Genomic DNA, 12,564 nt, shown 5'->3' on the forward strand with positions numbered 1-12,564 from the left:
ACTTGTCAACGGATCTCGATGTTTTAGGGTCCCATGATACTGAAAACATCGATATCTCGACAATGGGTCTGTGTCTGTGTGTCAGAGTATCTTGAGCTAAAACAGCTGGACAGAAAAATCCCAAACTCGAAACTTGAGCCTGTTATGAGATGACGATGTGCTGATTAGTTTTTGAGCCAAACTGTGCAAGAGAAAGAGGCACACTAGAGGAATCCTCAAGTACTGAAATTCTGCAATTAATTATGAATTCTTCTGATCACTTCCTATCGTAATGAGCTATTTTATGATCAGAAAGATCAGGATCAGAGCAGTCAATAATTACTAAAATGTCAGAGAATCGTTCAGGCAACTTAGTTTGTAGGGCACAAAGCCTACTGATGCTCACGTCTGATTTTTTAATTCTGTTTTTCATTCCGGTGTGGTTTTGTAAAGACATCAGATAGGCCAGCTACTCCTCCGTTTGCGAGGTCCAACACACTTGCGTTTCCTTAACCTTTTCAAACACTTTACGCGTATCGTACTTCCAAGTGAGTGCTCATTGCTTGTCAGCTCTCATGCACACACAGCCTGCCCCTACGACTAAAGACAATTTCAGTCCCGTTTGATTTTATCGTAGCGAGTCGCCGATTATTTGTCACTGGGCATGTCGTACTAGATGATGAGCTTCACAGGAGCACACCGTGACTGCCTGCGACTCACTAAGATTATGTCAATGAAAGGAACGACCGAAAGTCTCTGGACAAGTTGTCAGATGTGACAGCTCCTTCACTACCCAGATTCTCATCAGATTGCTACTCTTTGTATTTTCCTTTTTTGTTTCATTTAAGTCTGCGCCTACTGACGATGGGATTTCCTAACACAGTGGAGCGACTGTTACATTTAGACGGCGGATCTGCTGGTGCTCGGCATCACGGCTCAATGCACTGATACAGTTGAGGTCTTGATGTGATATCTTCCATTTGCTATTTTGCAGTAAACGGTTCCTATACAAGAAGGCCTTTACATAATCCTCGAAGTGAATCCTATTTGCAGTAATCTGCAGTCCACCTCACAATTTGACTTGATTTAATGTCACAGTAACAAGAATGTGTGAGATGAAGGTGTAAGCTTTTAATGCGGTGTTTCCAAGTGTGTATTGTGAGGTTTGAATGAGTTTCATTTGTTCCTGACAGACGGTGAAGCCCAGACCACCGCAGCTCTAGCTGCAGATGAGTCAAGTTTAATTCTGCTGCCATGCCGTTGTTCACTTAGATGTGAGGATAGTCCCCTGCTAGTGCCATACTACTTGAGACATTCTGGTGCGGCGCCATCTCAGGTACGCTGCACCGGACCCGACGGTGTAATCACCCAGGTATCCTGTCTCTCCATTACCTGAACGGAGGTGGCCAGGAACTTTCTAAGCCTTCTGGCCCTCAGTTCTAATTGTAGGAGATGAAAGGTGACAGCGCATCCTGCCTGTTTAGAGAAACACCCACCCTGTGAGTCCAGAGGGCTCCGCTTAGGTGTGGGGGTCTCCCAGTTCAGTGTCAAAGCACCCCAAATAATTGTGATACCAAAAGGGACAGTGACATTGGAAAAGTGTGTCCACAAGTATCAGGAGATACGGGCCTCAGTGTAGGAAGCAGTCAGATTCAGCGAGGGGACATTGACGTCTCTGATGCCAAACATCCCAGCAGAGCGCTGTGACACCCTGTCGCTTTATTTTGGTTTTGTTTTCCATTTTTTTTATACTTTTCATGGTTCAGTGTGTGCCATCACCCGTTCTCTTTTTGGAGCTTTTGACTTTTCGTGATTTGCCACAGAATGATTTTCTTCAGTTTCGTTTGATGGGATCAGACTTGCTGAAACTGGGGAGTGAGGCCCCCTTTACAGTACCGAGTGGCGCTGGTGCTTTTAGTACCGTCAAGTGGGTATATTTCAGTTGTAATATTGACCGTATTTTACTCCATATGGAAGTGGTAATGAGGAGTACCATGGTGGTGCAGTGGTTAGTGTAACTGTCTCACAGCTCCAGCAGAACGCGTGCAGTTTCTAATGTTTAAGTTTCACTATCTGGAGAATGTGAGACATGACGCCTTATTTAGGATGCACAGGATCTCCATGTTTGAAGTTTCTAATTTCAGCAGTTGGAGAGAATCGGAAATGAGCGACAAACTGCTGTGTCTGTCAGCAGTGCGAGGAGCCACCGCACAGCAGCCCACTGCGGTGTGAGTTTGACTGCTGGCATTACGGTCAAATGTGGAGCTTGGGGCCAAGGCCTTCATCCAAAGTGGCCCACAGTCGTTCACTTAGGTGTGTGAGAACTGGAGCAGCAGGGGCTGACGTGACTGGGTCGGGGTCTCAGTTGGGCTTTGAACTCTTGGTCTAGTAATTCAAAAGTCCCGTGGCATTGCCACTGCATCATACCAGGAGGCCATGGGGTGAATGTACAGACTCCACACCCACACACAATAAACAGATCACAATACAAAATGGCAGACCAGTGAATCCTTCAAAAATGTCAAGGAACAGGCCGGGCGTCACAAGATATAAGCGCACTTTTGAAAAGGGGTCAAGTCTTTGCAAAGCCAGAATTTTGTAGATGAATAAGAAAGACAGCCAGAGGCCCATAATTACACAAGAAGCCCTCTCTGGGAACCAGCATTTACCATGGGATGTTCAGAACCAGAAGCCATTTTTCTGAAGGCTAGTGAGCACACACACACACACACACAGAGAAGCTTTGCAACACATTGAAACTGCAACCACGTTTTTATTGAACTACAACACGTACTGCAGAGATGCTCCACGATGGCTCACAGACCAAACAGGGTACCGAAGGCCCTTCATTCTTCATCGTGCGACTTCTGCGAAAGAGAACAAATACGTGTGTTTAACAAGAGAAGGTAAACATCAACTCTGAAACTGCTTGGATGGCAAATCAGAACAATTTGAAACTAAGAAAAGCAATGCACTTCGTTAGGCGGCTTGTTCGCTGCCAGTCTCAGCCTTGCAGTTTGCCATCTCCTTTTTTTACAAACAGTGAAGCCCCCCTTACTGTCCAAATCAATGTATTCTTGAGATCTCCTCACGGAGTGCAGGCCCATATCCTAACCCTCATATGTTTATCATAAACCCCCTTATTTTGTTTTTTAATGACAAATATGTTCTCTAATGTAAAGCAGACAGACTCGCTAGAAGGTGCTGAAGTGTGAGGCACGTTCATCAACACCTGCAAGAAAGAATTTCACTGCACTCTTCCCACATATCAATCAGGATCCGCTAAACCCAGATGGCGTCCTGGGTAGCTTTAGGCTGTCGTAGCGTCATTATGTAAAAGAGATGATGCCAGGCCACACTCAACGCCCTGACAATTCAGAGGTACCAGTCAACAGCTACAGGAGAAGATGTACAGCGACCAGGACTTGAAGCCATTGATCTGAGGTCTACGAGTCAGCAGTGCTTCATCACGGTGCTAATGAGCAGCTCTGGAGTGCTGGGCTCCTCGGTACTAACAAATGGCTTCTGCTTCCTGGCTGGCATCATCGTTTGTAGAGCAGGGATTATGACTTTGTTACCGTTGGGTCACACTGGTTACTGGAGCAGATGATGGAGGTTAATTCTGTCTTCTAACTGCAGCCAACTGAGATCAGTTTTGAGAAACTGATATTTATATTTGATGCGTGAATTGAGAAAATGGTCATGAAGTAAGCGAGGAGAGTGTGTTGAGCAGATGGAAAGAGTACTTTGAGTGGCTGATGAATGAAGAGAACGAGAGAGAGAAGACGTTGGATGATGTGGAGATAGTGAACCAGGAAGTGCAATGGATTAGCAAGGAGGAAGTAAGGACAGCTATGAAGAGGATGAAAAATGGAAAGGCCGTTGGTCCAGATGACATACAGTACCTGTGGAAGCGTGGAGGTGTTTAGGAGAGATGGCAGTGGAGTTTTTAACCAGATTGTTTAATGGAATTCTGGAAAGTGAGAGGATGCCTGAGGAGTGGAGAAGAAGTGTACTGGTGCCGATATTTAAAAATAAGGGGGATGAGCAGGACTGCAGTAACTACAGGGGAATACAATTGATGAGCCACAGCATGAAGTTATGGGAAAGAGTAGTGTAAGCTGGGTTAAGAAGTGAGGTGATGATTAGTGAGCAGCAGTATGGTTTCATGCCAAGAAAGCGCACCACAGATGCAATGTTTGCTCTGAGGATGTTGATGGAGAAGTTTAGAGAAGGCCAGAAGGAGTTGCAATGCGTAGAAAGCATATGACCGGGTGCCTCAAGAAGAGTTGTGGTATTGTACGAGGAAGTCAGGAGTAGCAGAGAAGTACGTAAGAGTTGTGCAGGATATGTATGACGGAAGTGTGACCGTGGTGAGGTCTGTGGTAGGAGTGACGGATGCATTCAAGTTGGAAGTGGGATTACATCAGGGATCAGCTCTGAGCCCTTTCTTATTTGCAATGGTGATGGACAGGTTGACAGACAACATTAGACAGGAGTCCCCGTGGACTATGATGTTGGCTGATGACATCGTGATCTGTAGCAATAGTAGGGAGCAGGTTGAGGAGACTCTGGAGAGGTGGAGATATGCTGTAGAGAGGAGAGGAATGAAGGTCAGTAGGACCACCAAGACAGAATACAAGTGTGAGAATGAGAGGGAGGTCAATGGAATCGCGAGGATGCAGGGAGTACAGTTGGCGAAGGTGGAGGAATTTAAATACTTGGGATCAACATTACGGAGTAATGGGGATTGTGGAAGTGAGGTGAAAAAGAGAGTGCAGACAGGGTGGAGTGGGTGGAGAAGAGTGTCAGGAGTGATATGTGACAGACGGGTATCAGTCAGAGTAAAAGGGAAGGTCTACGGGACGAAAGTGAGACCAGCTATGTTATATGGGTTGGAGACGGTGGCACTGATCAGAAAGCAGGAGACAGAGCTGGAGGTGGCAGAGTTAAAGATACTAAGATTTGCATTGGGCGAGACAAGGATGGACAGGATTAGAAATGAGTAAATTAGAGGGTCAGCTCAAGATGGACGGTTGGGAGACAAAATCAGAGATGGGAGATTGCATTGGTTTGGACATGTGCAGAGGAGAGATGCTGGGTATATTGGGAGAAGGATGCTAAGGATAGAGCTGCCAGGGAGAGGAAAAGAGGAAGGCCTAAGAGAAGGTTTATGGATGTGGTGAGAGAGGACATGCAGGTGACGGGTGTAACAGAGCAAGATGCAGAGAACAGAAAGATATGAAAGAAGATGATCCGCTGTGGCGACTTCTAACTGGAGCAGCCGAAAGAAGAAGTCATGAAGTGTGGAGGTTATCTCAGTACATCAAGCTAAGGCCTAACCAGAGTTCCCACTTGTGTGTGAATCGGGTGCTGGTGGACCACAGAAGGAGACATTTCCAAACCGTCCACATTTCACACCAGTAGCTTGAGAAGAACCCTTTTGCATTTCCGCACCACAAACAATCTCAAATGAGGAGCTGCTCACCAGATGCAAGCAAGAACACCACCATTATCAGAAGAAGGCGGAGATAGACTGGACTTGTAATCGAAGGAGAACAACATTTTAGCCCTCCACTGGACCCTAAAAGGCAAATGTAAGAGAGGCAGACCAACGAACACCTGGAGGCAAACTAGAGAGAAAGAACAGAAGACCATGAACCACAGTTGGGGCACCATACAGAAATTTGCCCGAGACAGACAAGTGGAGGACCTTGGCTGCTGCCCTAAATGCCAGCCAAAATAGCGAGCAAAGCAAGCAGTGCAGTGTTAAGAGACGGATGCTTTTTGTACTGTCGACATCATCACTAGTTTAACAGCCAGTTTCCTGGGTTATCCAGGTTTGCTCCCCAAATCGTTTTCCAGTTTCCACAACCCTGCGGATCCTTTGGAGTGAGACGCATTCTTGTCATGTCATTGTTCACCACCTCTACCCAAATCTCCCGTCTCCCCATCATTTCCATTTTGGTGTACCTCTTCACCCAGTTGTTCTCCTCAGGTTGGCACCCTTGCCTCCACACCAAATCTTGCTCTAGACTTGATGTTCACCTTGTGTCTTGCTCCAGTATCATCACACAGGTGAAGAGTACCCGAGAATTTGGGGTGTTCATCGTTTGTTTTTGTTTCCCTAATTTTTGGTGGCTTTACAGCAGCAGGAATGGTGGCCTAATAAGTCACATGACTGCTGGCTCAATCCCTTGATCTTCAAAATCCTGTGGGACCCCCACATAAGCCATCTGCGTACTGTGGGTAGGACAGCAAGTGGCACCAGGATGGCATGGACACCACTAGGGGTGATGCCATTGAAGTCTTTCTGCCGATTGTTGTGCACTTCATCACATTAGCTGCTAGGTTGTCCCAAAAACTGGACACGCGGAAAGGAAGAGCAGCAGAAATAATGAGACTTTGAGCTTAGCAGAAGTCTTAGAGAGAGGAAATACCCACGAGTTAAAGTAAAACGTGTGAAAATGCCTTGAATCGAGGCCGCTGTTCAATCCATCTGAAATGGAGAGCTGCTTGCCCTGCTGCTCCCGAGTCTGCTCGGCACCGGTGTGCAGGCTACACGTTCTTGATGTGTTCATTTGGGTTTCCACGTCATAAAGAAGGCTTATTGACTTAATAAGTTGGCACAGTGTGGGTGCGTGAGCCCTGCTTCTAACATAACCAAGACTGGCATTGGCTTCCTGCAAACCCTGAGCTGGATAGGCAGGTTAGAAGATGAACTGATGGATGTGTTTGAACAGAAAGAAGAAGAATTCTGACCACTTTGATCTGGGAAATGTAAAGTACCGCTACCTGCATTGACAGATTTTGGAATGATTTACCTAGAAGTACAGTTTTATAATAGGACATGAACAATGCTCGAGGACTTTTATAGGTCATTATGTGGGCATTGTTACAGAGTACAGTGAAGCCCTTCCCTCCATGTCAGTGGCGTAGCTCAAGTTCGAGCCGCTCAGGGTGGGACAGGGCTTCAATTGTGACAGGAGCCCCATACCATCACAGCAGGGATGACAAAGTGCTCCTCATTCTGAAAGCTAAGAGGACCTCTTGAGTAGAATGTCGTTCAGAGCAGGATTAGCTGTGTAGCGCCCCCCCCCTCAGTATGTCTGTTCACATCCTTACCTTACTTGCCCCATCCCGGCTTTTGGCACGCAGCTTGTTCACTTGGCTCTCCGCAATGTCAGCTCTCTCCTGAGCCTCATCTAACTCATGTTGAAGCTTGCGGAATTTAGCTAGGTTGGTATTAGCCTGCTCCTCAGCTTCTTCAGCAGAGCGCTTGTATGACTTGACCTTCAGTTGCAGTTTGTCCACCAGGTCCTGCAGTCGCGCCATGTTCTTGCGATCTTCCTCTGTCTGTATACAAGGAGATTGAGAAGCAACAATTGGGTGAAAAATACTGGCAAGGAAAGCTTAGCAATAGTAACTAGTAACTCAAATTCAGGGAGTCTCCTGCCTACTGCCAGAATTTCTCATGTGGACAGCTGTGGGTGTCCCTCACCTGATACGTTAGCTCCTTGACCCTACGCTCGTATTTCCGAATGCCCTTAACGGAATCGGCGCCACGCTTCAGCTCTGCCTCCAATTCATTCTCCAGGTCTCGGACCCGAGCTTCCAGCTTCTGAAGCTGCTTCTTGCCTCCCTTCATTGCAATTTGCTCTGCCTCATCCAGTCGGTGCTGCAGGTCCTTGATGGTCTGCTCCATGTTCTTCTTCATGCGCTCTAAGTGCGCGCTAGTGTCCTGCTCCTTCTTCAGCTCCTCTGCCATCATGGCAGCCTATGAAAGGTAAAAGATTTCAGTCAGTCACAAGTCACTTCAAATGCTGTTCCTTCATCAACACCATGCAGTCAAACCAGGGCCTCTTATTTAAAGTAATCAGATTAACAGACAGGACTCAAATCCAATTATGGAGTTTTGGGAAGATGGTGATCGGATTTACTGTATTTTCATTACAGATACCATTTCTGTTATTCCGTGAAAATCTAAATGTTGACCAAGACTTGCCACCAGGAGTCGGAGTCATGACAGGCGGCAGTGCCGCACAGTGTGCTGAAAAGTCCTACATACATTTCTTTGAATTGCCCTGACGGCAGTTTTTATAAAGTTGTTAGAGTGAGTTCTACAAAATGTATTTATCAAATACTCAGTGGTATCCAAACTGAAGCTTGTCATCCTTTCATAAAAGATATCGATCATTCCAGGCCCCTAGACACGTCGCAATGCCCTCACGTTTATGGCTGCCTGCATTCACATGATGAACAATGGTGAGCAGTTAAACCCGACTGCTGTGCTTAGTCTTACTGTCTCCTTTGTCAGGCTTTGCATTTTCTGTTGTGTTTGCAGTGATGGCTCGGATTTCTACTTCTGCCTCCTGACTGCTCAGGCCCAGCCTAGGATTTGAACCACTGGTCTGGATTTTATAATGAAAATGCAACCTGGCGCCACCCTTCAGCACCATGAATAGTGAGTATGTCACCTCAAAACCTCTGTATACGGTAGATAAGGGGAACAATATAGAATAAGTGGACAGATGGGCATGAAAACTATAGAATAAGTGGACAGATGGGCATGAAAACTATAGAATAAGTGGACAGATGGACATGAAAACTATAGAATAAATGGATGGATAAAATCACTTTTTGGAAGTGTACATTAAAAATAAGTTGCAGTCTGCCTCACATACAAGGTTTTGCTCAGATGACCTGTTAATGAACTCTTCTGGACTATTTTACTGAGAGCAATGCTGTGTTATGTTGTCTATGTTAATCCATAGTGTATTTAATTACTATTTAAGTGTATAATAGAATAGAAGGATCAGGCAGTGTACAATTTAACAGTAAATGGAACTGGAGGCAGCAAGAAATTTAACACATAAAGCTCCCTGAATAAAAGAGATGTCCATACTTAGAGTAGCAGGCCAATCTGTGGAAGGTCTGGAAGTCCAAGGGACCTTTTTTATATAAAATTCATTCCTTCAGAGAGACCAGAGCCAATGTCTGAAGAGAGAAAGACTTCATTTACCTGGGCGTCAAATGGATGAGCCGGACTGCTCAATTTAAACAAGTCTTTTGACGCTGATGTTTCCTTTGTTGTTAATTTTCTGTAAGCCTTCTGAAGCCTTTAAACGACTGTATTTTTATATAGGACTACACATCCAGACTTTACTATCCATTTACATTTATTATTATACCAGTGACGTCACACTGCACGACTTCACTTAAGCATTCCTAGTTTTCATCCTCTTTCTCTGTACGTTTAGCATTCGTTTCCTCAGAGGTTGATGCGCTTGTTGCTTCCTGAGCAGCTCTTCTTTTCTCCACCCTAGCTGCCCACTTCTTCTCTTCTTTCGTCAGCATTTTTTCACATTAAAACTGATTAAGTCAGTGTTTGTGTTGCAATTACTTAGTACGTTTTCTTTATTTATCACTTAAGCTGGCACTTAAGTCTTCAATCTGCCTCAAGAATGATTTAAGGTATGAAGAGGTAGGGGAAGTGATGGCGAGAGTGGTAGGGATGAGAATGGCACCCGTACGCATGCGCCTCATGGCCACCCTGCTGCCCGCTGCCGAGAGTTGATTCTACAATGAAATAAAATAATAAGAGGAATAACCTTGGAGGTCAACCATCACCCTGAAAGTGGATAGTAGACATTACATAGTATATGTTGTCACAGGTGGCTGGGGGGGAGGCGACCCGGCCAGGACGCCCCGGAGGACCAGAGGAGGGCTTACGCCTCCCCCAGATCACGTGGGGGTCACCGCCAGGGGGCACCCCATGCCTATGGAGCCCTGGACCTCAGCACTTCCGCCACACCCGGAAGTGCGGGAGGGAAGAGGATCAGGGACACCCAGAGTGCTTCCAGGTGCGCAGCCGGCACTTCTGCCACACTGGGTGATTATAAAAGGGGCCGCCTCCCTCCGTTTGGGGGCTGGAGTTGGAAGTGAAGGAAGGCAAGGTCTTGGAGGAGGAAAGGAGGCGGTCAGAAGAGCCAAAGAAGCATTGTGAGGCCTGGACTTTGGGGTTGTGTGCACTTGTGTAAACCATAGTAAATATGCAGAATAAACGTCTGTGGGTTGAACCATCTCTTTCCACCTGTCTGTGTCTGGGATACTTTCCACAATGTGTAGCAAATTTCAGGTCAGTAGGTCAAATGGTTTAGGAGCTACAGGTGATTTAAAATCCTGGATAGACAAACGGACAGCCACGGTAGCGTATTATATAGAAAGATTTTCTTCTTTCTGGTATTACTCTGTTCTTAATAAATACTCCTTTTCTGTTACTTTGTTTGTATATCTTGAGTAACTGAAACAGTCAAGTACATGCAGGGCTGTAGTGAAATGACCACTGTCCTGTCTACAGTGCTAGCAGGCTAAGGGGGGCGTCCCCAGCAGAGGACAGCACAGCAGAAGTAATGAATCATCGGCTGGTAAGTGCCATTAACCAATGTGAATCAGCGTCCATCTTTCTAGGTTGTTCTTGCGGACTAAGGTGTGTCAGCCATTATCATCATTTATGTGGGCCTTAATCATCATCCTGGAGGTCTGCAGGCTTTCACTTCAACTATTTTCTTAATAAGAAACCATTAACTTGTTGATAAAGCAATATTTTGTGTTCTTAATTTTAGGTGACTCACTTGTTAAGATTCGGACCACTTAACTGCCTATTATAGTTTTAAGCACCTACATTTAGGTCTTCATCATTTCCTGTTTTCCTTACCAGCCACCATTTAATAATGAGTTGCAAATAAGGAACTTCCAGGTAACTTGGTTCCAGTCAAAGCTGTCAATATGTATCATGAAGTGTTAATAAAATGTTTAAAAATGAATGGGAGAGGAAAGGGATGGACCATGAAGTGCAAATCTGTCCTGGTCCACGAAACATTAGAACATTAAAACAATCTGGATGAGAACAGGCCATTCATCCCAACAAAGCTCGCCAGTCCTATCCACTTAATTCTTCTAAAAAACACCAAGTCGAGTTTTGAAAGTCCCTAAAGTCTTTCTGTCTACCACACTACTTGGTAGCTCATGCCAAGTGTCTGTGGTTCTTTGTGTGAAGAAAAACTTCCTGATGTGTGTGTGAAATTTACCCTTAACAAGTTTCTGTGTGCTGATGATTTTAAACTAACAGTCTCGATCTACTGGACTAATTCTGTTCATAATTTGAAACACTTCAATCATGTCACCTCTTAATCGTCTTTATCTCAAACTGTAAAGGCTCAGTTATTTTAATCTTTCTTCATAATTGATCCCCTGTAGCCCTGGAATCAGCCTAGTCACTCTCCTCTGGACCTTTTCTAGCGCTGCTATGTCCTTTTTGTAGCCTGGAGACCAAAACTGCACACAGTACTCGAGATGAGGCCTCACCAGTGTGTTATAAAGGTTGAGCGTAACCTCCTATGACTTGTACTCCACATATCAGGGCGCTATATAACCTGACATTCTGTTAGCCTTCTTAATGAGTTCTGAACACTGACGGGAAGCTGAGAGTGTCGAGTTCACTATGACTCCTAAATCTTTCTCATAAGGTGTACTCTCAATTTTCTGACCGCCCATTGTGTATTCAAACCTAATATTTTTACTTCCTATGTGTAATACTTTACATTTACTGACATTTAATTTCATCTGCCACAAATCTGCCTGAGCCTGTATGCTATCCAAGTCCTTCTGTAATGATATAACGGATTCCAAATTATCTGCTAATCCACCTATCTTGGTATCATCTGTAAACTTAACCAGCTTGTTACTTATATTCCTATCTAAATCATTTCTATATATTAAAAATAGCAGCGGCCCTAGCACTGACCCCTGTGGAACACCACTCTTAACATCGGCCAGTTCTGATGAGGTTCTTCACACCATCACCCTCTGCTTCTTGTGTCTGAGCCAATTCTGCACCCATCTAAAAACATCACCCTGAACTCCCACTTCTTTTAACTTGATGCCCAACCTCTCATGTGGCACCTTATCAAATGCTTTCTCAAAGTCCAGATAAATAATATCATAAGCTCCACTTTGATCGTATCCTTTTGTTGCCTCCTCATAGAATTCCAACATGTTAGTAAAACACGACCTCCCTCTTCTGAACCCATGCTGACTGTTCAGAATAACTCCTGTCCTTGCCATGTGTTGCTCAATCTTATCCTTAATAATTCCTTCCATTAATTTTCCTGTGATGCATGTTAAGCTTACTGGCCTATAGTTGCTTGGATCTGCCCTGTCACCCTTTTTATATAATGGGATGATATTTGCCATTTTCCAGTCCTTTGGAATCTCTCCAGTGCTCAGTGACTTCCTAAAAATATGTGTCAAGGGTTTATATATGTACTCACTAGCCTCCTTAAGAACACGAGGATAAATATTATCTGGGCCTGGTGATTTGTTTGATTTCATCTTATTTAATCTGAGCAGCACTTCTCCCTCTACAATTTCCAAATCCCTCAGTACCGCCTTAGCAGTCCTTTAAATATGTATAATGTTATCAAAAACGGAAAAATCTTCAAGGCAGTTAAAATTTGTCTTGGATACATGAAAGCGCTATAGTTGAATACCAAGTTTCATTATCAGCAAGGAGTGTCCTCTAAT

At 44.9% G+C, this 12,564-nt stretch overlaps 1 protein-coding gene across 3 annotated transcripts in view; it reads right to left on the minus strand.

Annotated features, from left to right (window-relative positions):
- Positions 1 to 2,732: 2,732 nt before the first annotated feature.
- The window catches only part of LOC120524306 (myosin-6-like), a 76,218-nt gene continuing 66,386 nt past the window's right edge, over positions 2,733 to 12,564 (minus strand). For all 3 annotated transcript variants that reach the window (XM_039746178.1, XM_039746171.1, XM_039746186.1), the window contains exons 38-40: positions 7,481 to 7,756; positions 7,105 to 7,335; positions 2,733 to 2,846 (exon numbers count right to left, since the gene is read on the minus strand). In XM_039746178.1, coding sequence (XP_039602112.1) covers positions 2,826 to 2,846; positions 7,105 to 7,335; positions 7,481 to 7,756 — 528 coding nt within the window. In that variant the 3' untranslated portion in view covers positions 2,733 to 2,825. The remainder of the gene's footprint in view (positions 2,847 to 7,104; positions 7,336 to 7,480; positions 7,757 to 12,564) is intronic.

This window comes from Polypterus senegalus, chromosome 1, assembly GCF_016835505.1.
Source record: "Polypterus senegalus isolate Bchr_013 chromosome 1, ASM1683550v1, whole genome shotgun sequence".
In the NCBI taxonomy this organism is placed as follows: Eukaryota; Metazoa; Chordata; class Cladistia; order Polypteriformes; family Polypteridae; genus Polypterus; species Polypterus senegalus.